This window comes from Heliangelus exortis, chromosome 3 (assembly GCF_036169615.1).
Source record: "Heliangelus exortis chromosome 3, bHelExo1.hap1, whole genome shotgun sequence".
In the NCBI taxonomy this organism is placed as follows: Eukaryota; Metazoa; Chordata; class Aves; order Apodiformes; family Trochilidae; genus Heliangelus; species Heliangelus exortis.
In genome coordinates, this window is record NC_092424.1 from 108,268,706 (window position 1) to 108,296,644 (window position 27,939).

The 27,939-nt window shown below is 36.3% G+C and overlaps 1 protein-coding gene across 6 annotated transcripts in view; it reads right to left on the reverse strand.

Moving 5' to 3' along the window:
• The window catches only part of CD2AP (CD2 associated protein), an 84,207-nt gene that overhangs the window by 7,246 nt on the left and 49,022 nt on the right, over positions 1 to 27,939 (reverse strand). For 5 of the 6 annotated variants that reach the window (XM_071742110.1, XM_071742108.1, XM_071742107.1 and 2 more), the window contains 9 exons: positions 25,856 to 25,976; positions 23,952 to 24,136; positions 20,617 to 20,725; positions 17,599 to 17,690; positions 13,936 to 14,040; positions 11,492 to 11,528; positions 11,046 to 11,108; positions 7,616 to 7,775; positions 5,245 to 5,387 (listed from right to left, as the gene is read on the reverse strand). In XM_071742110.1, the coding sequence (XP_071598211.1) occupies positions 5,245 to 5,387; positions 7,616 to 7,775; positions 11,046 to 11,108; positions 11,492 to 11,528; positions 13,936 to 14,040; positions 17,599 to 17,690; positions 20,617 to 20,725; positions 23,952 to 24,136; positions 25,856 to 25,976 (1,015 nt within the window). Of the gene's footprint in view, positions 1 to 2,455; positions 2,530 to 5,244; positions 5,388 to 7,615; positions 7,776 to 11,045; positions 11,109 to 11,491; positions 11,529 to 13,935; positions 14,041 to 17,598; positions 17,691 to 20,616; positions 20,726 to 23,951; positions 24,137 to 25,855; positions 25,977 to 27,939 lie in introns of all 6 variants that reach the window. The other variant, XM_071742112.1, reaches the window with a different exon arrangement.

Sequence of the window (27,939 nt, forward strand, 5' to 3'; positions counted from 1 at the left end):
TTGAAGCCACAGCAAGAGGTCAGATAAGGAAAAAAAGCCCTAAGAATGCTGGGCCAAGACCAATCATGCCAATGTTTGGATGATTTGGTCATCTGATTACTCCAAGTTTTATTCATGCCTGGTCAAAACTAAGTTATACCTACAAGTTTTCCACTGAAGGTTTTCATTGTCTTTGTCTTATACTTTAACTTACTATCCTTGAAGTTAGTAAAATATTCCTATTTTTTCAAACATTCCTGACCTTAGCTACTTCATTATGCCTTGTTGAAATGCAAGCTCCTATAACACCATCTTTAACCAATCAGGTTTGCTGCTTTTTAATGTTACTAAAGAGAATGTAAAGACAGAGTTTTGTAAACATGTAATCATATTATTTGCAATTAAAAAAATAAAAAAGCAGGGAAGAAAAACAAAGTAGGAAGAAACAGAAGAGTGATGAATGGCAAGCAGCTGACGGAAAAGAGGATGAGGGAAAAAACAAATAATTATGTAGCTACTTCTGTTGTAGTCTGAGCCAATGAAATATTTAAATTATTAGAAGTCAAGCAATTGTGACCAAGGGATCTATCTTCACTTTCTTTACTCAGTTGTCAGTAAGCAGAGAGCAGTAACCCATGCTAAAATGTAAATCAGTATTTATGCTAGTTAAGCATTATTTAAAAGATAACAAGAAGGCAGGAAAAAATGTCTTTTCCCCCATCTCTGTAATTTTTTGCCTTTAAATGATCCTCCTTTTATCATTCTGCAGAAATGACAAATCATTTGGCAGTAAATTAAATTAGAACTGATTTAAATTAAGCTGAGTTGTTATTACAATTGCTATGCCAACCCTGTCTCTATGAATAAAGGACACAGACATATTAAGAACATTAAGAACATAGAAGAAAAATGTGTACTTCTGAAAAAATAACATAGTACTTGACAAGGCTTGAAGATGACTGCTACAGTCTTTAATTGCACATGACTTGAATATAAGCAGTCGGTTGACACTAGAACCAGGAGCTGGTTTGGTTTTTTCCTTGGTTTGTGTTATTTTGGTTTGGGTTTGTTTGGTTTTTTCTCTATCTGTAAGAGCTTCTAAAGGAAATTACTGCACCTGACAATTGCTCAGCATTAAAATAACACCAGCATATTGCTGAAGGAATCCTTTTGCCTTTCCATTTTGTTCTTCTGGTATAAGGACAAAATTAAATCCTGGGCTGGTGTGGATTATGGTTTGTGGTGTTAGTGGTTTTGTTTTCTTTGTTGTGGGTTCCTTTTCAGGTTTTTTTGCTGGTTTTTTGGAGGGGCTTTTTGTTGGTTTTTTTAAACAGCATTCTTAATTATCTTTAGAAGAAAGCTTGTCCCCACTGAAACTACCAGAGCTACTAACTAAGACCATTGAAAGTTCACAATTCAACACCCCTTTCAATCAATAAAGTGATTAATCAATTAACTTTGCTACAGACAATTTGTGACTAACAGTTAAAGGAAACCCCATCATAGTGACAAAAGAGCAATACCACACCTCTGGGGATAATTTGAGACAACAAATGATTTTAAGGCTGAGCAAAAGCACCTTTCTAAGCTGGAACAGACACTTGGGACAGACTATGAGAAACCCCTCTCTACTGAAAGCTTAACAGGGGTCCACACATTACAGAACTGTCAGGAGCATCATTAGATACAACCAGGTGAGAGGTTTTGCTAAGATTTGTGAATGCTTCAAGTGCACTCACAGCAGTTTGTCTTTAAAAGCCTTCAGAAAAAGAAGCAAAGCTGAAGGGGTGTCCAAAGAAATTAGAGTTCCAATATTTCATGTGGCTGGGATTTCAAAACCCACAACAGAAGCAAAACATATCCAGTAAACCTCCCATTAATCTGCATAGTAAGAGAAGATGGCAGCCTTTTTCCTATTACTGATCTTGCTGTGATGACTGCACCCCAGAATTTTAGGGGACAGATTTAAGCCTTAAAATATTTAAATTTGCGGTCAAGCAATAGTAATATTTGCTATAATTAAGTTTGCACCTAACACAAACTTTCAAAAATATTGTTTTACAAGACTCATGATACTAAATACCCAACACTAAAGGATTCAGTGACCAAGGCTGGATAAATTCATAATTTCTGTACAGAAAGATAAAGCCATTCAACCTACATATGCCAGAAATCCTATAGGTATTTAACACATTTCACTATAAACATTAGGTTTGGCATATCAATAGCTGCACTTGTAAAGTTTTTATCTTATCTTTATTTTTATCCTCACAAGGTCCTCACTGAAATGTGTAGTTAAGTAGCTTCTTTACCATCTGAGGATAACAGGCAAACAAACAAAAAAAGCATTTTTAAATTAAAACCCAAAAATTTTAGTATCAATACCTGCAACTGAAAATTACACTTATGAAGTTAAGAAGAGAGGCTGTGTGTATGGCATAAAGCATTTGGATTTCCTTATAGATTGTTATCTTACCAAAATGGAGAAGGGTAGGGTAAATTCCTGACACGTAAGAAGGGAAACATGGCAAACAGGATAGGAAACAAAATCTGGAAAGAAAAGTCAAGGAGAGGAATGTCTAGAAAAAGATTCTGAACAAAAAAAATTATTTTACAAAGCAGGAAAAAGAAACATTTGTAGAAGAAACAGAATTGCTTTACATGTTCAGCATGCTAGTATTACAGCTTTAATCTTTTACAATACTTTAATTCTAATTGAAGAGAGAAACATTTATGCAATTTTTCAAATAAAGCTTCAAGAGGAGGTATTTCACCATGATCAATCTTTCTAAACTTTGAGTATATGTCCTTATCTGATGGTTGGAAGCTTAATTTCATAGGTTTGGGGGGGTTGTTTTGTGGGTTTTTTTGTGGTCTCTCATTATTAGTATTTTTTGTTTTGTTTGTTTTTCCCTATAGGTACAGAATATTTACAGTCTCTCCTTAGGCTCATTTGAAAATGGCTCAGCCTACACCCCACTTCATGTCCAAGCCAAGTGGCAAAAAAATTACACATACTCAAAGAATTTGGCTTTCTAAAAATTCATTCACTTCAGGATCTCAGCCTAAATGGAGAGGAGGGTAGAAGGGAGAGGAAATGGCAGTCTGACAACAGTTGTCAACCCCAGCTACACATTTTCTCCCCTGTTTTACAATCCATCCTAGTTTTTTTTAAGATTAAACAATCTTAAGCTTTATACAAGGACCCACAGGGTACTATGTCATAAAGACATAAATCATGAGATTCAACACATTTTACTGGCAGGTTTTTGGACTCATCTCCTTTCACAAGAGCAGCAAAACTACAAGTGACTTCTGCAGATTGTTTTAAGCAAGGGCAGCTGCATATAACAAGTTTTTTAGTTTTCCTTAAATAGCAGCTCCATGACACCCTTTGTGCTGCATCCCTGCACCTACTGCCTGAGCCTCCTTTGGTGCAGAGCAAGTGAAAAAGGAGCACTGAATGCATCCTGCTTGTTATGCTGCCCTTTCCCCTGCCCCACACAGGTATTAAAATCTTTAAAGATTTTAAAGAGATACTTTAATTTCTCCATAAGCCTATAAAAATCAAAATTCACACATTTTAATTGGGTTTTCATCTCTATGAATGGCTAATACCACAGATACTATGTTGCCACTTTGGTTATTAAAGGTGTCAAGATAATTGCACCTAAGGGGAAAAAAAAAAAAAAAAAAAAAAAAAAAAAAAAAAAAAAGAAGACATTTTATCTCTTTTCCTGGGGCATTTTTTCTTACATTATGCTACACAGTTACACAGCTAGCACTGTCCTGGAGATAAACATCTGAGCAGTAGGACAAGGCTAACTTTTTAAAGGATAGGTTGTGCGTTGCTCTTTAATTTCTCAGTTTACTTTGGCCTGGAAGTTTCTCCCCTACCCTCATTCAAACTCATCTTTAAATAGAGGGAGGAATTAAGCTGCCAATTCAAAATTTTTAGAAGCAGGCATATCAGAGCTTATGCACAGATTTTACTGAAGACTTTAAAAAAAAAAAAAAAAAAATACAAATTAAAAAACCCCCAAGAACTTCCAAATACTCTAGGGTAACTTTGATAACATTTTTAATATTTCCAGGATATTATAATACAAAATTCCTCTTATTGCACCTTATAACTTTCCAAGGTGTTGTGGATCAGAAAAATATAACTTCTGTATTCAGAACACACATGAACTAACAGCTTTCCTCAGACAGACCATTCAGGCTTAGAAGAACATTTTAAATATCTATGGAAAAAATCAGTAGTAATCTTTTCTATTCATTAATTGTGCCAATTTTTTAATGCATTATTTTTGTTTCCCCATTGGATTTATCACACTTTAGGACTGACTGTTCTACAACTGGAATAAAAAACAAATCAAATTGAACTATTTCAAAATGTATTATTACTAAAACCCTTCCTAATATGAAAAGTTTCATTTGAGAAATGCAAGCCAAACACTGCAGGCACAATTCACTAAAGCTTTTTTTTTCAGTTTTTAATCATACAATAGAAATAATTCAAAGTTTTAAAAAAGAAATGCCCACAGCAGATCACCTCTGCCTCAGAGGCACACAGAGGACTGAAATCTATTGTGCTGCCAGTAAAACACAAAAGGTAACTGTACTATAGCTCAGAGATCCTGATCATCAATGTGGCTACTTTACACTAGTAGCAAGGTTTTTATTGGACAAATTTAGATTTAAAGAGATACCAGGTTTGATTCAAGGTGCATGAGCCTAAGCATGAAATTCAAATGTAAAATGCTCCAGGCTGGCCCAAATTCAAGGTACAATAAAGTCATAATCTCAAATAGCCATTAAATTAACCCCAGAACGCTGAAGGTAATGGCATGACTGAAAATAGGCAAGTTAGCTAGAAAAGCAAAAGTTACCTGAAATGCAAGTGCAGAGCAAACAGAACCAGTCAGTAAGGAAAACAATTTCATAAAAAAATGCAAGATAAAAGAGGCAGCAAAAAAACATGCTTTCAAATTAGGAGAACAAACCATTACCTATGTTTCTCCCTTCCTGTCACCTTTTACAACACAGAGCTCATCAACTGCCTCCAAACAGACTATTTACATCTTTTCAACACTTGCTGACTCTTACCTTCAGGTATCTATTGAAGTTCCTAAAATATACCTTCTACTGAATAGGTAAAATTGCATTCTGTGGCATTTTAATAAATTCTTTAAGATTACTATACTATTCAAAATACTGCAAGTCAAACAGAAAGATTCAAAAGAGCCTTTATTCTTGTCTTACCTGATTCTTTAGAGCTCTTTACCACAAGTGAATCTACCTCTACTGATTTTGGTCTAAGTGGTAGTGATTCAGAATCTAACTTTGGTTTTGCTATTGGCTCAATTTCAGATTTTGGTCGAAGAGAAACAACTTCTCCATTAGATCTGTGGTAATTGAAACAAAAATACAAAACAAACAATCAAGACAAGACATACCTTTGTCAAGAAATTAAATAATTTCCAACTTAAGTATACCAAGAGTAAGAACTAAACAGAGGAAAAAAAAAGTAATTTTATTATTTTCTAAAGCCTTAAAATCAAGTATTTCAAAGAATAATTCCAGTCCTATAAAAGTCAATTCTTCTGTTCCATTTCTTACAGAGTTGTCCAATATTTACAATCCTATTTTTAAAATAATACAAATTTTTGTTACAAAGCATGATTTTGTTACAACTAAAATATTACACTTCAGTTTAACAGAAAACAGAAGAGCTGAATAGCACCTTCAGTAATGTCTCCTGAAATATTCAGAAATGACTTCTTCAACATAAAAACACTGCTGTAAAGAAAAATGCTGCTAAAAACAACTTATTTCTTTCTGGGTATAGAATGAAGTACCCTAAATGTATGGTTTTATATACCAGGCATTCTTTGCACACCTGGTCACATCATACAGAGCGAAGAAAAACAAAAACATAACCAAACCCAAACCAAAACAGAAAACAAACAAACAAAAAAAACTTTAACAACCCCCTGCTTAAACAAAAATACACACAAAAGAACAGATGACATTTCCTTTGCAATTCTTGCCACCATTTATGCCACAGTATCAAAATAATTGGGCCAGTTTCAGCTTAAGCATGTTCCTGTCATTAAGTCATCTCCCAAATCCTTTATTTGAAAGTTTTATTGCAATAGAGAAAGAATCAGCAGCCTTATCTTCCTACAGCAATGTTAAACTTTCAAACATTGAAGCACATTTAACACCCCTAAGATTTAATGTTTTCAATTATTAAAGGACCACTGTTTATTGCAGACCTCCAACTGCACATATGTATCCCTTTATATTGATTATTTTATAAAAGAGGGGAGAGGAAGGTGATCTGTGGATTAATAAATTAAAAAAAAAAATTAAAAAATCTTTGCTTGAGTCTCCAAAGTGATGTAACTAAATTACATACTGGAAATGTAAACAGAAGAGGCAATGGTCAAACTCTTTAGCCAGGCATCCAGTGTTCCCAGGGCTCTGTAGGAAGGGACCAGAGGCAACTCTGTCCAGGTTGTCCTCTTAAAATCAGCCCTCCAAAGTGTGAGCCTTACCCCCACTCCCTTTCCCCACTGCCCTTCTCCTCACTGTTTTCTATTTTTTCTCTCTTAGATATTCTTCCTTTTGGTTCAGTTCTACATGACCTGCTGTAAAAAAAAAAAAACCAAAAAAAACTGGACACATGCTTGCTGCCACCCTGTATCTTTAGAGGTACTTAAGGTGCAAGCACCTCGATGCAGAAGCTGTCTGCTCCTTCATTTGTAAAAGGCCAAGTCCATCAGGACCTTTGTTTCTTTTGGTCCTTTTAAGTCAAGTAAACAACCCAGAGGATGTCAGCAGTTTATCTACAATTTTGGGCATCTGGCAAATACTTTGATGAAGGCAGAAAGGAAAAGCATGGGGGGATAGTACTGATGCAGAATTTGTCTTAGAGAAATGCCATAAATAATTGCTATGAACTCAAAAAAAACCAAACCCACAAAAAATCAAAAAACCAAAAACCCGAACAAAAAAATCCAACAGTGGATTTAAAAGAAAAACTTAGACATTATTTGTTACTAACCTACCTCTTGGTCCAGTAACTCAACTAAGAATACTCAAGACAGGGAATGGATGTGGCTCTGTACTGAGTGGTTTCTCCCTCAGAAGAGCATATGATACACAGATACCTTTAGCACAGTACTAACAGAGCTCAGCTCTTCCTTTCCATTTATCTTACCATATAAATAAAGTGCTGAAAAACTGAATGTTGATGCAGTTCAGATCTTCAGGTTTTTCCCAATACAATAATAATTCTCAAGTGCCACATCCACAGATGCTTTTACCCTATACTGCTACTGTAGCTACAACTTTTGTTATGGGGCAGGCTCAAAGCAAATCAGCCCACAGATTTGTAACTGCAATATTTACTCTGAGATGGATTCAACCTCCTAAAAAATTAGAAATTTATAAATTCAGAGTGATAACAACCTGGAAAACCAAGACAGTGGTAGGCATTGGGCATAAGTTATCCTTGCATCTTTTTAGCCTTTAAAACATACATTTCTTCTCACCTCATCCAAAAAGAAAGATAGAACACCAAACAAATAAAATATACTTGGTGTTATCTGATTGAAGTTACACTCACCTGGATACAGAGGATGACAAAACAGGTTTATCAGGACGTTTTGGGTGCAGAAGCCCCACTCTCAGTAAGCTGTTATTCTTGCTTGGAGGAATAGGTTTCTTGGGTGGTACTTGAGGAGCTTGGGGCTTTAAAGGCTTCTGATCCAAAGCTCCTTTTTCATCTGACAAAATAAAAATTTTGCACCATAAAATTTTAAAAACCCATGTTGTCTAGAATTCTTACAGTGACAATCTAGTAGCAAGCAGCTGCTGCCAGAAATACTTACTCTGAAGATCAGATAAAAGTGAGAGAGATATCTTAAGTGATACCTTATCAAAATACACAAAGTACTTACCTGAAGTTAAAAGCCATCATGTTAAAATAAGCAAAATGTCTTTCTACTGACACAAAGCAGCAATGAGAAATTATGGCTTGACATTACTGCACCATGAATGGCAGCTAAGAACACAGAATCTCTCTGCTGCTACTACAACTTTCCTGCTTTCTCTTTCTGTGAATACACCTTATCTCCTCTAGAAAAGGTAGGGTTTGTTTGGGTTTTTTGGTAACTAGACTTTTCCATACACAGAAGCAGCACAATTTTTCTATGGAAAAGGGAGGAAAAAATACTCTTTATTTAAATAACTGCATTTATTTTAGATAAAGTCTGCCTTCCTACATACTCAAGATACGTACTGGGTATGGAAAAATCAAACAAAAAAAGTTAAAAATTCTTGTTCAGAATTGAATATTGTCCAGAGGATCTGACATACAAAACATGGGACACTGAGAAATTCAATCTGTTTCACAAAAATTAGTTGAAATCTTTAGCCCATGCTCCTTAATCACACCCTGTGGGATATCCAGAGCACACCTTCTATTTTTCATGTAAAACTATGCTACAGCTCACTCAAGGATGTATAAAGCACTGAGGATTTAAAAGATTATTGCTAGGTCACAGTAAGGATTTCCAGTCCTTAGAGGGTAATATACCAGTAAATTGGGATGGAGAGGCACTGACCTTCAGCTTTGATTCTTCCCATCCTCTCCTCTTACAACTTTGCTTTTAACCAAGTATTGGTCTGCTGTAAAATGTTCTCATACTTTAAGGATATGGGGATAGGGTCAGAAATTTGATTTATCTTCATCCCAGTAAAGTGCCTTAACTTCCAGCTCTATGACTGACTGATTTTGGACAAGGCCTACAGCCTGTCAGCCCTTCTACCATAAAATGGAAAAAAACTGATTTTCTTTCACAGGAATACTTAACAGTTAAGAAATCATACAGATACCTCAGCAAAACCACATTATCCAGGACAGTATTGTCTTCCTGCTTTGAGATATTTGAACATTAGGAGATATGAACTAAAAATCTGAATTTTTGGCATCAGTCTCTCTTAGTATAATCAAATAAATGAAATACTGAAGCAGTGGAAGGATTTTGCCACACGGTGGTGCTGACTGCCCTGTGTAAACCATCTGTTAACAGCCACTTCTGAACCCATATGCAAGATTCCAATTTTTGTCCAATAGCAGTTAGTATTATTTCATCAATCAGCCATATTTTAACTTTGCTGAACACAAGCTGAGAATTATGGCTTTTTTCTTTATGAGTGAGTTCATAAACAGTGCAGAAAAAACACTGTCATCAAATCATATTCCTGAATTATCACCTGTCAGTTTTCCTTTCAATTACTCCCACACAAAAACTGAGTGTAAAACCCATCCACAACTAAGTGGAAAATGTTAATACCAAAGGTCAAGATGTACCATGAGCACAGTCAAAATGGCATTGGTTGCAATGAAAAAGAGATGGCTAAATACAAGTAGTTTAGTAATGGAAATTAAAATACTAGTCTGAAGACATTTATATGAAATGGACAAAAAATCCTACATGAAATCACTATGTATCCTTCACTTTAAATACAAAAATAATTATAGGAGTGTTGCTTTTATTTTTTTGACCCATTTTTTACTGCAATTAAAGGAAGATTTACTAGGCTCCCAATAGGCAATTAAACCATTCCATGGTTTGGTAACTTGTAATTAAAGCTGTTCAATTAATGTGATTTTTTTTGAAAACTAATTACAGTACAGTTTCATACTTAATGACTTTGATCATTAATACCAACATAGTTTGGGTTTTGGTTTTTTTCCCTACAGGTAAGACTGCAGTGGTAAATGGGCACTTCTAGTAAAATACTACTGCTATCTAAACAAGTAACCTAAGACTTGATCTTGAACTGAAAGCAAGGCAAAATTTTCCTCCATCATTTCCTGTACCACAGTGAAGAACAGTTCCCCTCCTTAAATTTTTAGGAGTGTTCATGTTTCTAAGTATTTTGGATGGTATAACTATTTTTTTTCCTATATTCCTCCATGAACACCACTGAGCTCAACTATGCAAAGGCTGCAAAATACCACAGCACAAACAGAACCAGCCCAAAGCTAAACTTACTTCAGTTTAAATAAACTTAATCTTATAAAGAGTCAAGTGATCCAAATTTCTACAATGATAAAGTAGATCCCAATTTACACCTGAAAATGCTGTTCCAACAGATAATCATTTGTTAGCTCACATGCAGAGGAAACATGGTTGGTTTTAACAAGTGCTTTGTTTAAAACATGGGTTATAAAAAGCTGAGAAACTCACTGAGCAGAGGCTGACTTGTCAAAATCATGTTTAGCTACGGAATGGACAAAATTCACTATTTAGAGAATATTTTTGCAATATTGTTAAGATGCAGTAACATCAGAATTTCTTCTTTAAGACCCAAACAGCATTCTTGTTTCAGCTTCTGAGCTTTTTACCCAAAACAATTTCAGTTTGCCTTGTCCACTTTTTAAAAGTTTAAGGATTAAGTGGTGAGCACCTCCAAATTCTGGGGGACTAGAAAATATGGAATATAGCAAGAATTAATTATGATTCTTCACACACTGAAAACTATTGGCAAGTCTCAACATGGGAAAATCCCAGCAAGAAATCTCAGTTTTGAGCATTGTGACTCTAAGGAGTGTTGCAACTCTTTTGTGTATTTTTCTTTTCTTCTCCATCAGAGACTGATTTTGGCCAAAATATTCAGAAGCAGCAGCAAATGTTTTAATTCCTAATAACTTGCTGTCCAAAACTGCAGTCACTATCACAGAACTATACTTAGATGTAGTAACTATGTTATTATGCCATGCAATAAACATTTTTCAGGATGGAATGCAGTAACAAGAATTGCACATTTCGTAAGAGTAGTTGATGTTCTATTTACTCTAAACACATTTCCAGAACAGCACAGACACAAGAACTTCAGTAGATGGTATCAAGAAAATCTGCATGACTTCCAAACAGGCACCTATTGCACTCAGCATTCAAGCTAAAAACTGTAAGTTGTTTATAAGAGCATAGTCTGAAACTCACTATGAAAAAAAAAAACAAAACCCAATGAAAAATGGGTCTCACCTTTTTCTTCAGGCTTCAAAGAAGGGAGCTTCTTCTCCCCAGCTGGCAATTCAGGCTTTGGAGCTGAATGCAAAAACAAACCAGAAAAACTTCTCAAAGAGCTTTAATTATCTTAGTCACTGACTAAAAATATGACACACACCAATTTGTGTTTATATTTTCTTCTTTGCAAGGAGTGCAATACCATTTATAAACACCCTTTGAGCCCAGAAAAGGGTAAAAGCCTGTATTCAGATATTTCCCAAGTATGCTCCATCATAATTTCAAAAAATATATAGCAGCAGCAGGAAAATAGAAAGCATAAGAAGTAACCTCAAATTGAGACTATTGGTAGCTGCATTACTCAAAAATACAAAACTACTTGTGAATTTTCTTCTGAAGTCATGCACTGATTCAGAAATGTAATATTTCCTCAGACCCATGTCACCATACATTATAATGCATACCTGGACTCTTAGCTGGAGGTGGAGGTTTCTTTGGCTTCTGCAAAAGGCAAAGAAAAAAAAAACAACAAATAAACAGATATCCCTTATCCAAGACAGACTTAACTGTGTTATGTTTTGCATACTGTAATGCCTAGCTTGTTTACTACTGCATTTCAAAATATTTCACAAAGGAGGTAATCAGTTCACAGACAGGAAACAGAGAACAGGAGTAATTCCTCTGATATCTACCAGACAACCAGTTACAAAAACAGGAACAGAATGCAGGTTACTTTGAACCAGATCAGTGTTTCAGCAATATGCAAAACCATAAGCAGTAGAGGTACAAATAACTAAAACCTAAGAATCAGGTATTTTCTTATCCAAAGACCTGCTCTGATTGCACTCATTTTAGTTTCAATACATAAAGCTCAGCCTTAGTACAATGTAAGTTTAAAAGAGAAATCAGGTAAATTCTTGAGGTAAAAATGGTCCCTTTCACTGGGGAGGGAAAAAAAAACAAACAACAACAAAAAAAGGTCTAAACTAAGTATCAGAATAATTATTTCAATTAGACTTCTACACTGCAACAGTGTAAAAAATAGCTACAAGCATTTGCAACATAAATACTGCAGTTACATGAAAAACTTCTTTGTGCTTCCTTATCACTGTGTATTTAAGTAGGAAAGACAGACTACTCTAGACATGAAAAATTTGCTAACTATTATGGTATTACAGTTTGTACATTAAAAATAATTTTAAAACATAAGGACCAATATTTTCCTTCAACTGGTAAAACTGAACTGGAATCTCTGCCCTGCTGCACCTCTCGTGTCAAGAAGCATCTGAAGCCACTTCAGCCTCAGAATCCAACTCATTAATGTTCTCTAGGAGAGGTGGCTTTTTGGTTGTATGAAGGACAAGATTTACAAAAGCCTACAAAAACCTGTTCTTTATGCAAACACTGACGAAATCTATGGGCTCAGTTATTACAGTGCCTTTACACATTTCTTGTAGTGGCTATTTTTGAAACAGTTGCTGTGCCTCTGCCACTATTGAGTAGATCCTTCTTAATGCAGAAAGATTTTATTCTGACAAGTGAAATGTAATTAAGTCAGCATTCAAGCCTTTATTACATTTCCTTCTCTACTTGCAGTAAATACAGAAATTAGAGAACTTCAGTAACAAGTCCCTATTTTCATTCTTTCCCAAAAAAGCAAATACATTATGCAGCTGCAAAGTACTGATGCCTATACCAGAAACAATTGAACTGACATTTCAGCATCCAGTTGCCATTACATGACTGTGCTCTGTGTATTTATTAAGCTGATATCAAATAGCTGATTAAAATAATCAGCCATCCAATGCCCTCAACTTCAAAGATGCTCAGTGCAAGCCTCCCTGTACAGAGACACACTGCACAAAGCAGAATAAAGGATGAAAGCAAAGTCTAGAGGAATCATAGTTTACACTTAGAGGCCAATTTTTGTCTCTCTCAAGGGAGCAATTCTCAATTGCAAACCAGCAATACTTCCCACCCACCCCTCAAATCAAGCCAGTCACATATGATGGTATTTATGCCCTCCTTGCAAAGCTGAGGAACAATCTGAAAACACTCACTTGAAGTAGCTGTGTTCTGTGTGCAAGATTTACTGTTAAGTAAATCACTGTCAGGTTATATCTAGCAATCCTCTGAATGTCACCAATTCCAGATCAAATGGCACTAAATTGCTATGAAACTCTCAAACTGTTCTGCTGAGATACAGAGTTTAACATTTAGGTGTCCTGGAGCTGAACCTGTTCTGTCTGAGGATGATCTACAACCTTGTTTTCTACACAAATGAGTCAGAACCAAATCAAACTAATCTCAATGAAAAAATTATAGAATAGGAACCAAAATTACAATGCCAAGGAATACCAAATGAAAACATGGGACTGCTGTAAGTTAGCACGTGACATGGGACAGAAAATATTTCTAGATCCCACCCAAATATGATCCTTCACACACTGCAAACTCTTGGCAAGTCTCAACATTAGAAAATCCCAGTCAAGTCCCATGGAAGTGATTCAGCATTTTGCAATTATAGTTGGAGATGGAAGAGCCCAGCTGCATATCTCCTTTCAGCATAGTAAGGGCTTAATTTGGTAATCACTTACACATAACACCACACTATCAGAACTATATCCTTTTCTATTATCTAACCACCCTCATTAGTTAATTAATCTGGAACTAATTAATCTGGAAAAGCGTGTCTCAGTTTAATAGTTAAGGAGAATTTTAATACAAACATTAAATCTCCCTTCTTTGATAGAACTAATTCAGAATAAAGTTACATAACTAACTCAAGATAAAACTGTCACAATTGTATTAAATATTTTAAGCTGCATAATGTGTTCTGAAGCTTTTACTTCCTTACATTTCCAGCAACACTTTTTCGTGATGCTAAACAACACACATAATAACTTACAGGAAAGTCTTTATCAGACTCTTGTATTTGAACAACATTAATATCTGGGAAGACTCCTTCTTTACCATTGAGTTCTCCTTTCCACCAGCCTGGCTCTCCAGTGTCCTAAAATAAACAACAAGATATTTCATCAATGTTTACTTCTTCCCCAGAACACACACAGTTACAGGAACAAGGCTTTTGCTTTTACCCACAATATAAAATAATTCTTTGTCTGAAAATATCACAGTTCTAAGAGGGATACTTTGGCTAACATTAGCTAAAGATCAGATAAGGTTTGGTCACTTTTTGTTTTCTCAGAAGCAGGATGAATTGGCATTACATCATATGCAAGATAAGGGAGTAAGTGTAACACCTGCAAAGGGAAAGAAAACACATAAAACCAGTTATGACCCAATGCACAACTTCTGGTATTCTCAACTTCCTTGACTGGCAAACTAGTAAACATTTCAAGTGTCATTTGAGTAACATAATTCTAGTAAATAAAAGTGATCTGATGTCATTGATAAGGTTGACTGATCTGAAAAGGGTGAAAAAGCAAGAGGGCAAAGCCTTCTGAGGGGAAAAATAACAATATTAAGACATATGAATAAAAAAGAAGGGAAAAAGAAGGGAAAAAGAAGGGAAAAAGAAGGGAAAAAGAAGGGAAAAAGAAGGGAAAAAGAAGGGAAAAAGAAGGGAAAAAGAAGGGAAAAAGAAGGGAAAAAGAAGGGAAAAAGAAGGGAAAAAGAAGGGAAAAAGAAGGGAAAAAGAAGGGAAAAAGAAGGGAAAAAGAAGGGAAAAAGAAGGGAAAAAGAAGGGAAAAAGAAGGGAAAAAGAAGGGAAAAAGAAGGGAAAAAGAAGGGAAAAAGAAGGGAAAAAGAAGGGAAAAAGAAGGGAAAAAGAAGGGAAAAAGAAGGGAAAAAGAAGGGAAAAAGAAGGGAAAAAGGAGGGAAAAAGGAGGGAAAAAGGAGGGAAAAAGGAGGGAAAAAGGAGGGAAAAAGGAGGGAAAAAGGAGGGAAAAAGGAGGGAAAAAGGAGGGAAAAAGGAGGGAAAAAGGAGGGAAAAAGGAGGGAAAAAGGAGGGAAAAAGGAGGGAAAAAGGAGGGAAAAAGGAGGGAAAAAGGAGGGAAAAAGGAGGGAAAAAGGAGGGAAAAAGGAGGGAAAAAGGAGGGAAAAAGGAGGGAAAAAGGAGGGAAAAAGGAGGGAAAAAGGAGGGAAAAAGGAGGGAAAAAGGAGGGAAAAAGGAGGGAAAAAGAAGGGAAAAAGAAGGGAAAAAGAAGGGAAAAAGAAGGGAAAAAGAAGGGAAAAAGAAGGGAAAAAGAAGGGAAAAAGAAGGGAAAAAGAAGGGAAAAAGAAGGGAAAAAGAAGGGAAAAAGAAGGGAAAAAGAAGGGAAAAAGAAGGGAAAAAGAAGGGAAAAAGAAGGGAAAAAGAAGGGAAAAAGAAGGGAAAAAGAAGGGAAAAAGAAGGGAAAAAGAAGGGAAAAAGAAGGGAAAAAGAAGGGAAAAAGAAGGGAAAAAGAAGGGAAAAAGAAGGGAAAAAGAAGGGAAAAAGAAGGGAAAAAGAAGGGAAAAAGAAGGGAAAAAGAAGGGAAAAAGAAGGGAAAAAGAAGGGAAAAAGAAGGGAAAAAGAAGGGAAAAAGAAGGGAAAAAGAAGGGAAAAAGAAGGGAAAAAGAAGGGAAAAAGAAGGGAAAAAGAAGGGAAAAAGAAGGGAAAAAGAAGGGAAAAAGAAGGGAAAAAGAAGGGAAAAAGAAGGGAAAAAGAAGGGAAAAAGAAGGGAAAAAGAAGGGAAAAAGAAGGGAAAAAGAAGGGAAAAAGAAGGGAAAAAGAAGGGAAAAAGAAGGGAAAAAGAAGGGAAAAAGAAGGGAAAAAGAAGGGAAAAAGAAGGGAAAAAGAAGGGAAAAAGAAGGGAAAAAGAAGGGAAAAAGAAGGGAAAAAGAAAGGAAAAAGAAAGGAAAAAGAAAGGAAAAAGAAGAAAAGAAAGGAAAAAGAAGAAAAGAAAGGAAAAAGAAGAAAAGAAAGGAAAAAGAAGAAAAGAAAGGAAAAAGGAAAAAAGAAAAGGAAAAAGAAAAAAAGAAAAAAAAAAAGAAAAAAAAAAAAAAAGAAAAAAAAAAAGAAAAAGATAAAGAAAAAGAAAAAAAAAATAAATTAACAATTCAGTGGCATAAAAATCCATTACATGACCTTACAGGATCAAGGCCTTAATCTGTAACAAAGTATGATGGTATTTGAATATCTTAACAGTATCAATACCAGCTTTCCTCTGTCAGATCCAAAACACTGCCACACCTCCACATCACCTATATAATTCCACATGCTTCTGTGACACACTCCAGCCAAGAACAAGTCAATTACTGCTCATAGGTGCCACAGCATCAATTAGTTAATCCCAAAGTTCACTACACAAGAAGGACAGTTTAGCACTCAGTTCAGCTGAGACACTGAGGAGAAAAAAATATATATGAAATAAAATAATCTTAAGAAAAATACCACCTCACATTAAACTAAAGAAGGAATTAGCAGGGAAAAAAAAAAAAAAGATCTGAACGGGTGGTTAGTGCTGAAAGTAAAAGTTCTTTCATTTCTCCCTCTGTCAGCCTTACAATTAAGTTTTGTAGACTTCAGTTTCTGAGCAGAGTGCAGTCACGAAGGGGTTAAGGAATCTATTGTTAAACTTCATTTAGGCAGGGCTGGGGCATGCTACCAAGTCAGAGAGAAATCCATGGAAAATTATCATATACAGAACAAACAGAAAAGGAATGGCTGAAGCTGAAAGGCTTTACACAAAGTGCATGTTCTAGAAGAAAATACCTTAACACTTGCAAGTTCAAAACTCTGACTGGGTCAGCCACCTCTAGCAGTTAAATTCATATACTCAGACTTCAGAAAATGGTTTTGGAGAGAGCTCTGCTCTGGGTAACTCCTCTTCACCCCAGTTTGGACCAGGGTACACTTTGAGTTGGACCAGGGTACACTTTGAGTAAATCAGTTTTAAAAGGACAGAGACAAGAGGTACAGTGAAGATAATTCCCTGGGGCAAGGGTTGTCTTGTTTAAAAATGTGTCTTCCATAAATGCCCTTTTCCACTCTAATTACAGCAGGCAATACTGGTAATATCAATTTTCTTGTTAAGAAAAGTGGCAATCTTTTCCATAAACTAAAATCCTCCTAAGCAGTTACTTTTCTTCTGTAACTGTGTGAAAGTGGAAAACAAAAAAATAAACTTTCCACTTTAAGGCAAGTCATTATTTCTTAATATAGCCGTATGGAAACAACAAAAACCTACAGAGGACTACAGCAAATTAAATATGGGTAGGTTTATTTCTTGTTAAAAACAATGTCTGCAACAAGATGACCTTCCAAGACTGTGTGTTCAATATTAAACACATTTTTTTCCCAATATTAAACACGAATGGAAATATTCAACTTAAGCAATATCTTTCTCTAAGTAGCAAGCAGTATCAATAATTTTTGTATGGTTGTGCCAAGTATCTCTAACACCTTTAAGGACAGAGATTATATCCACTGAATGTAGAAGCAAAGAGTTGTCCCTCACATAAGACAAATCAGTCTCCTGGTAAATCCACCAGGACAGTCTTTCCTTATTCCATATTTTACACATTACCTACCTGGGCAAAACCCACAAAAGCTCAATACAGGCTTAAAGCAGACCAAATATCTTACCTTACTGATTATTTGAATGATTTCTCCTTCCTTAAAGCTGAGTTTATCATTTGAGCCTTCATAGGAAAATATTGTCCTGCAATATTCCTTGGCTGAAAGAAAGCAGCACAGTTACTACACTTTCATACCTCAAGTAGGTGCATAAATAACAGCAGCTCACATGTGCTGACTGAAAGGAGAGCTCAGGGAGTGTCACTATAAGCATATTTCCCTTCTGAGACTGCTTTGCAATTGTGCAAAATATAATTCATATCACAAGAAAAATAAGGTTAGATATTTACAGAGCAATATTCCTAAGGTCAGGAGTTTAAGCTCTGAAATATTTTTTCTCCAACAGCAATTCAAGTGCTCTGACTTCAGATGGAGAACAGAGGAACATGCTCAGGTAAATTTTCACCAGCCTACCTAGCCCTCCCCATAGCATTATATACATTCAGTTGTGAGCTACTTTAGACAAAAAAAATTCCAAGCTTTTTAATAAATAGGAATTTAGTTAAAACAAATAGGATTTTTTCTCAAAATTTATCTAAATATCGAGTTTGCAATCTAATTAAACAAATGGAATTGTTTCAAACTAAGATCCTTTACTAACACATACAATTACAAAGACTTCAACTTCACTTTTGCTGAAATTCTGTAGTGAAATCAAATAATTGAAGCAACAGAATTCCTTGGCTAAGCACCCAAAACCAGAGATCCTCTGAGTGATCAACTCAAGACAGTCACAGCCTCTTCTGCAACAAGCAGAAAAAGTAATTCCTTTCCTGCCTCTTGGTACAGTTCAATAGTTAAGCCATTTAGAGTTGTGATAACCATTTCAGGTAAAAAAAAGCAAGAGGATTTGCTTTCCTTTCCCACGTTAGAACAAAACCAACACATTAAAGCCCAAAATATATTAACATAGAAGTCTGAAAAGCATTTTTGGCACACTTTTTAACCTCGGCACTTTTCAAATTCTTTAGCAGCTAAAAAGGCTGGTTTTATGTATCTGACAGATTAAGGAAGAGGAAGCAAACAAAATGGACTCTAATGTGCTGCCATAACCTCTCAGGTGTTTGGCACAGACACACAAGCAAGCAGCTCCATCCCCTGCACACAGAGAGCAGCACAATCTCAAGTCATCATCAGTATCATCTACAAGCCAACAACTCCCTTCTGCTGGATGGAAAGAAGAAAGGGGGGTGAGCTGCAGTTGAAAGTTTCTGCTCTTCCTGTGTTTTCTCTAAACAAGATGTAACTCTGCAGCTGAAAGAACACACAAATCGTTGTTAAATAAAAATCTACCTTGGTCCATGCCAACCACTATTAAATGCAAAATTATGCCAAGCTTAAGAGACAGATATATCACAGAGTGGTTTGGACTGGATGGGACCTTAAAGATAATCTAGTTCAACCCACCCTGCATGGGCAGGGACACCTCATACTAGAGAAGGTTGCTCCAAGCTCCATCCAACCTGACCTTGAACACTTATAAGTGTGTAACCACATGAGTAATCCTAGGTAGAAGAACTTGAATTATATAATGCCTCATCTTCTGATAAAAAATGCTCAATAAATTAGAAATAAGGGAAAAAAAAAACCAACAATCATGCTGTCTAAAAAATAATTCAGTTGACACATGTTTATCAAAATCAGGGCTTTTATGCATTAGCAATGGGTAAGTGCAACACAACTGGAATACATTTCTACACATCCTGAGTCTGTAAAAATATTTGCATGTCCTTCCTGCAACCTGGGGGTTTGGCCAGTACAGCTGAGCTATGTAATCCTTCTCTCCACCTCCAACCAGTTCTCCCCCTCTTCATACCCACCAAGACCCACAACAGAGAGTAAATCCTGCCAAAAAGGGAACCTTTCAGCCTCCTCCAGCTGCCAGGCAGGATGGAGACAGGAGCCCAGCACTCTGCAGGCTGCCAAATTCCCAACATGTGCCAGGCTGGGAGCAGCCAGCACCACCTGAGAAAACCAGCCATGAACATTAAAAAAAAAAAAGTACAATTTGCCACTTCAGCACCTTGTTTTGTGAGCCTGATATTCTGCTTGTAGTTAGGATGAAGACAGATTCAAACTCAACTTTCCAGCATTTAACCCAAGACAGTACTTACAAAACAATAAATCTGAACTGCAGTAAATATTTTTAATAAAAGGTAGTTTAAAATGGAATATTTTACATAGACTTGGGATTAACAATATGGTACCAGGAATCACAGATGTTGTAGTCTAACATAATGGGGGGAAAAGGGGATCAAACTGATTATTTTATTTTTTAAACAAAATATTTGTACATACTTGCACCAGAGGCCAAAACAAGTTTCCCAGAAATAGCAGAGTCACACCACAAAATAAGCCACAGTAGTCTAAATATTTTGGAAATCTGTTTATTTGCTAACATACTGAATACAGTTTAATTTTAAACTTGCTCTCTCGAAACTGAGGATGATATATATAAACTATATGTTAAAATAAAAAGTCTATGTTAAAAACACTAGGGAAGAAAACTAAGCTTTCTTAGTCTTAAAGACAGGTTGTAAGCACCAATTTTTTCTTGCAAGAAACTTTGCACAGAGTTATGACACCACACAAGCAACTCCACAGTAAATCTGAGCTTAGAGAGTCACTTCTATAGCTCAGGGTCAGAAACTGAGTTGAAAAACTGTTCCATGGCAATGGATTTCCAGCTTTGCAGCTGAACACTAAAAACTAGGCAGAAAATAAGACAGTTTGAGAACACAAATGTAGCAAATTAAAGCAAAGGGACTGCTGAAACAAAACTTTATACCCTAGCCTTATTTTGTTCTGCAAGACATCTCTACAAATGGTATTGATTGACTTTCCAGACATGCAAGCAGAAACTCCTTCAGATTCTTTTGCATTCAAATAATTCCTCAAAGATAGAGAGCATTACACAAAAACCAAGTATACACAAAAGTATAAGATGTTAACACAAAAAATGTGACAGCTAAATACTTCTCTAGAAAGAATTACCAAGTAATAGATGGCAAGTTCCATCAACCTTACCTTTTGGTTTATTTTCACCTTCTGATTTAACTGCTTCTGATGAGTTTTCAGTTTTTGTTGTACTGGGAAAATGCATTAGCTTTGCTCCAGGGAGGTGGTTAGGTGATGGCTGTTTGAACAAAAGAGAACTTTATTAAAAAAAATTCATTAAGTTTTACTTTCAATTAGGCAACATGACAGGCTCAGGGTATCATCCCCAGAGATGATGCCAAGGACCATCTCCAAGAGATTCAATAAACTTTCCCATTAAGCACTTGAACTTTGTTACAGCTACAGCAATTAGAATTTTGTCTACTAATTAAAGCCACAGCACAGCTTTGAAACTAGAAGATAATCTTGAAACAGTGCCAAACACACTTTAGCAATTTTATTTCAGCAGTTAAAAGTGTTACTGTTCCATTATCCTGAAAATTGCCTCCTCCAACACAGAGCAGAAGTGATTATTTAACAGCTCTGCTGAAAGTGATTTGCTGACCACGCTTACTGTGTGCTGGGATAAGGCAGAAATATTCAGCAGCTGTACACCACCTCAGCAGAAGAGGAGATCAGTTTTTAGCAACTCAGACAAATGTAAGAGCACATGAAAAACCATCCCAGGTTTCCTTTGCTCTTAGCCATTGGTACAGAACAGAAGCAGAACAGGCAAACGCCACTAGAGATTTCTCCTGAATATAAAAATAGAAAAGAAGAGGCACTGCAACTGGTAACAGAGTTAACATCTAACTAAAATAAATGTTTCAATATTTCAGGGGTTTTTTTTTCTTCCCAGGAAACTTACTGAGCTGCAACCACTTCTTCACAGTCCTGTGAGCTACCAACACAGTATATGACCTTACAGAGCAGCCCTAATAGAATTCCTGACATGAAAAAAACCCCATCTTTAGTTACTCTGTTCATTTTCATTTACAGTTAAACTTCATAAAACATCTACAGCAAAAGAAACCAGATTTACTCTTCTCAAAACCAGATGATGCCTGTGGGCTGGTGATTGGTACCTCTGACACACCACAAAGGAACCCACGGTCACTTGGGATGTTCCTGGAGTACATCTGCAATTTAAGCCATTTCAGAATGCTACATGAAGGAAGAACTAAAATAACCTGTCTATGAGATTAAACAAGTCTAACATGGAAATAGCTCCCCACATTTCCTCCTTTGAAAAAAGAGAAGCAATTAGAAGGGAAAGAGGAAATTTAGGCAGACAGGGCATGAGTAGCCTGAGCTCAGGCAGGATGCTGGGACCAGCTGAAACCTCTCTCACTGTCTCCTGCAGGAGTACATAGACTCCTGAGCACTTCAGATACATCTGTGCTCAGCCTTCCTCTACTGAACAGTTTCCAAATTCTCCAAGGGGAAAAAAACAACCCTCTGCTAAAGTTTCCTGATGCCTGGTAAGAAAATGCCCTTCCAGCATCCCTCCATCTAATTCCACAGAGAGTTAAGCACCAGTCCATTTTCACAAGATCTTAATGACAATTTTCTCCCCAGGGCTCTGCAGGTTGTTCTCTAGGTCTGTCAGCCTTTGGGATGACTTTGGCAACAAGACAAATTAGAATATTAAATGCTAAATTCCACTGTTTATTTCAGTGTCTAAGGTATACAAAACTGTTTTCTCACTTCATTTCCCCTCTTGCTGAAAACCAGCCTGCAACTACCTTCCAGAAGAGACAACTAACAAATAAGAATGCCAACATATTGTATGTGTTTATACAGCCAAATAACATAATTCAAAATACCTGAGCAGACTTCACATTAACTGAACATACTTTAGTTACAAGGCAGAAAGGAAGGAAGGACATTGGAGCAATCAACCTCATGACAAGAAATCAAACTGAAAGGTCTAATAGCATCCACACAAAGATGTAGTGATGCCACAGACTCCCACTTCAAGGGACAAAGCCTGGAGACAGCCAAGAAAAATCAATGTGCCTTCTAGAATCATAGAATAGTTTGGGTTGGGACCTACAATGATTATATAGTCCAACCCTCTTCCCATGGGCAGGGACACCTTCCACTAGATCAGGTTACTCCAAGCCCCATCCAGCCTGGCTTTGAACACTTCCAGGGATAAAGCATCCACAGCCTCCCTGGACAACCTGTTCCAGTGCCTCACCACCATGGAACAGGTTGCCCAGGGAATCATGGTGTTTCTACTGGTGCAGAAACACAGAGGACACAAACCATGTGTAAAGATGAGGACTGAAGTCTGCATCCCCCTCCCTCTTCCAAGGAACTCACCCCACCTTTTGCCTTATAGCACTACAACTATTTCCAAAGAAGCAGAGGAAAGCAGCTGAACAGAACAGAATTAGTGAGCATAAGCCACAGACAAAAAATTGAAATTGGACAAAGTTTTTAAAAGCTTTCTTGAACTGATCACCTGAGTAAAAACTGAAACACTGGCTTCTCTCAGATGCCTTTATCAATAATTGAAAACCCATACATAAACTCTTGGTATAAATTATGCATAAATTCAAGATAAAGGACAGAGCACTGCAGTTGTGCTTCCAAGGGATAAGAGTTCTCTCAGGTTCACATCACAATAAAGCTCAAAGAAAAGAAATTTTGCTATCATCACATAATCTCTTCTAAACTTTAATTTTGATCTTGTATTCTAAAGAGGGAAGCTTTTCCCACTCATGAAAAAGGGGGGAAAATAACATGAAAGAGGATGCAAAACTAAAACAATATTTTTCAGGCTTATACAACCAGCAGTTTATATAGCCCACTAACCTAAGGCATCACCAAAGCCAAAAGTTCAGAAGAATTCACTGAAGGACACTTACACTGATAATGACAGCTGACAACTAAACCAGCAAATCTCAACACAAACCAAAGCTTGGGGAAAAAAAACAATTCAAAAACTCAAGAACCTCTCAAAATATTCCTTGTTTTAACATCAAAGTTTAATCTCTAAAGGAGTACTTAAGTCTTGTCCCAGATTGTATAAAAAGTCTGTTCCAAAGAGAGCTATGAGACAGCTCATACTGTAGATGTTCTTGAGAACTTATCATGTCTTACACCATATAGCTTTGAAATTACAGTTTTTGTATCAGCTTGGTTTTCCTCTCTAATGCTTTAAACAATGAGGAACTGGAATACACCTTTTAGAATCAATGCTAAATATAATTTACAGTGGAAGATGTTTAAGGAGGTTCCTTTTGTTGTATAGGCAAGAGTTTCATGCAACTATTATGTTCTAATTATGGAACAACAAAGCAGTTTTTAGATGGCCATTGTATTCTGCATTTGTAAAATATCAAGTCTTCAGATTCCACATCTTTTAATTTATTTTTAACAAGAAAATCAATAGAACAAGAGGAACTGCTACAAACCTTATCTTGCTTTTTATCTTCTGATTCATTACTGGATAATCTTGTCTTAAGTTTCACTGAGCCTTCTTTAAAAATATCTCCAAACCCAATACCTCGGATTTTCTTTGGCTGTGCAGGACCAGATCCAGGTTCACTCCCATTTCCTGGGGAGACTACAGGTGAGGTAGAACCACTGAACACAGACTCTGAAAGTGAAAAACAAAGTTAATTTGATATCTGAAATGATTTATTTGCTCTTCTGGGGAAAAAAGTGGAACTAACACAGCTGAGTGCACTGCTCTTGCTGAACAGCTTTTCTACAAACATTATTGTAGCTGCAATAGCTCATATTTGTTTTAGTTGTATATTTAACAAAAGACCATTTGAAATGACACCAGTATTGCACTGAATACTCTGGCAACTAAGTCATTAGATCACTAATATTTATTGCTATTCAAGTTATCACTCCAGCTCCACAGTCTGTAACCATCAATGTTATGTTTTGCATTAGTTTCATGAAATACTGCTTAGGCTTTTTGAGGATGTTTTTTTAGTCCAACATTTAAAAGTTTGTCATTTGCACAACTACAGCAACTGAGAGCAATAATAAAGGCTCATGATGAGTCCTACCATCTTTCAACAGCCAGAAGAAAAAACACGTTTAAAAATTTCTTGCAAATTTAGTTTAATATTTTTGTAACCTGGTAACACTTAAAACCTATTTTAAATGAGCTAAAGATTCAAGTCAGATATAGTGGTTTGAAATTAATCAGTGGCACATAACCAGCATTTAAGATTAAAAGAATCTTTCAGTTTTAAGGGATTTATCCACCCCATTTATCCACTTGATATCCTGATTGTGAAATTACTGAGCATCAGATACAACCCCTGGGGGGAGTGAGGGGCCGAAAATTGTAATGTCTTAGTTACTGACAGATAACACAATTACTTCAAATTACTGTTCAGTTACCACTGATTTCAGTGTCCAGGAATTAAGAACAACACATATCCATTTGTAAATTCACCCCATCAGGCCCCACTAAACTCAGGGAATTTGACCTCCAAGGGAAACAGCCACTGAGATATTTGAGACTGCTCAAACATCTGTTTCACACTAGTGCAGTAATTTCCACAATTTACCAAACAAATGCAAGCAAGACTTTTCTTTCCTACATGTTAGAATACCCTTGTTAGAAACAATCAATACTGAACATCTTGCAAAATGAGGGCAGACATTACAAGAAAAAAAAAAAAAAATCTTTTATTCTGCAACATTACACAATTAAGCATCGATTAACTCCCATTAAGATGTTGTTCCCAAAACATACCCATTCCAGCAGTATCAGATCACCTCAGCCTTCAAACAGGTCATCTTAGACAGAATGCCTCTAAAGTGTGGTGAAAAATTAATTGCCTGCAAAGTATTCACCAGCCTGGCACCCTCAGCCTTAAAAACATTGGATTGTTGGATAAAAACTTAAAATTAATCCTGGGAAGGGGCCCTGCTTTTTTAGGTTGAGGCTTGCTGTAATGTTTTGATTTAAGTCAAGTTTTCATTCTCAGCTGAGATGGTCAAACACTCAAGTTTTCCATGTTCAGCCTGTGAGATCACAGCTGAAAAGTTATTAGTAAACTCAATTTTATATACAATACTAAAAAAAGCTCAGCTCTGAATATGAGAAAATGCTTAGTGACAAAATGCAGAATATACATTTGCAAGATCAAGACCTTTAATGCAATTTTATGAGAAGTGAACAGGGATCTTCATATTCAGCATCAATATTTTCCAGAATGAATTAAATACTTACTGTTCTTAGACAGATAGAAGTCTTTACAACTTCTGTTGTACTACAACCTCAATACTCCAAATTGTACCTAAGAGTTAAAATTACTTTGTATAGTGCTAACAACAAACAGAATACCACCTGTGTCATCCAGACTGTCTGGTGTTTCTCCATCATCTGTCAATTCCAATTCTTTCACAAAGTTTGAAGGGAATAACCCTGTCTTGCCATTTAGTGTTCCACTCCACCAGCCTTCTTCTACCTGTAGAGAAAGAAGTATTTTGCACATTACCAATAAAGCAAAAAATCTATTCCCATCTATTCCATCACCATGTCATTTATAAAATTCCCCAGTTTCAGGGAAGTTCAGATGACCATGATTTCTCTTTTAAAAAAAAACTACCAAAGATGAAGAAACAGTAAGAAAGAAAGAAAAAAAAAAAGTGCAACAGAATAATTATTGTCACTTCTATCACTACAGCAGTTGTCCTGAAACATGAGACTAGGCCCATGACAATCCAGAAAAGAAGAACCAAAATATTGATCAAATTTCTCAAGACAGAATAACAGGTATTAGATATTGAGCAGAAGAAGAGCATATTAAACTCTTTATGAAATAAAGATGCAATTTTAGCCTGTCCAAGGAAATTTTATGTATTCTTGCTGCCATCTGTCTTCTTTCCACCAGTCCCATTCCCACTGGGTTTGTGTCCATTGAACAGCTTCAAACAATGCCCACCAAAAAACAAATTTCAAAGATATAATTTCTACAGATAATGTTGGACAGAACAGAAACAGACTTCACGGAGTAATGGAAACCTTAAGTTTTCCATTCCTTCTAGCAGGAGACAACTAGCTGAGCACCTCTGGATGCATCAGAAGGTACAGATACTGTCCCATCAGAACTGGCAGTCAGTGAAGGTAGCCAAGACACATGAGGATTTTGTGTTGGCACACAGCAGTCCTAAGGATAAAAGTCTGCTGGCTGACAAATTTTTTTTGGCTTTGCTATTCAGAGAATCACAGAATTGTCATGTTTGGAAAAGACCTCTAAGATCACCATGTCCAACTGTCAACATCCCCCTCCCCCAAGAAATAGATAAAAAATATTTATCTGTATCACTATGCCCACTAGACCATGTCCTGAAGTGCCTCATCTACACAGCTTTTAAATATTTCCAGGGATGGTGATTCCACCACCTCCCTGAACAGCCCGTTCCAACTCCTCTCTCCATAAAGAAATTCTTCCTCAAATCTACACTAAATCTCCCCTGGTGCAACTTCAGGCCATTTCCTCTGGTCCTATCATCGCTGACTTGAAAGTGGGTGCATCAGGAATGCCCTACACTTAAAAGAAAAACAAACAAAATCTGGGTACACAGAGGTGACAGTGTAAAACAATGCCAGGAGGCCAAGGAAGAATTGTGCTCTTCAAATTTATAAACTTATAAAAATTTTATAAGATGTCTTAAAAAAAATTAAAAAAAATTCAAATGTATTGCCTAACCAGAACAATTTAAAAAGTATAATTAGGATAAATTTCAGAAAGATTTCATCTGAATTGCTCTTTTGGGGCTGGAAAACTGGTTTTAGATAAAAAACAAGAGGGAAGGGAAAAAAAAAAAACCAAACAAACCAACAACAGCAGTTGTTGACATGATCTTTTTTTAGCCTTGTTTTTTGCAGGTCACTACACCTGACACACAGACACAGTTTTTACACACCAGCCTACCTCCAGGCAAGCACAACACGTGCAAAACCTGGAAGCTCTGCAGACAGAGAGGCAATGAAAAGAGCATTGTTATTTTTAAAGACATACTAGTGGTCAAATATAGCTTTGCTGTGGATGGATCAAATTTAGAGTGTGGTCCTCTGAAACAAAATTTAGAGTTTAGACTACTGACAAGTGCTGATCAGGCTCCAGTGCCTCGTGCTTATACATAATACATAGCAGGAAACTAAAATTCAAATGCTTTGAGATTCACCCGTTCTACAGCATAAGAAAAGGAGCTTTATTTTAATGCTTACCATACAAAAAGCAGCTCAAGTATCCATTTAGTCATCTGCCAATAAATAAGGTCAGCAAAGAAAGCACTTTACAGACTTGCAAGGCAAAGCAATGCCAGTTCAGAGACAGTCAGGAATAAAACACAGTTTTATTGAGTGTATTTGCCTCCTCAACACACAATTTTTTAAAAAAACAAATGTCTATATACAAACTAGAT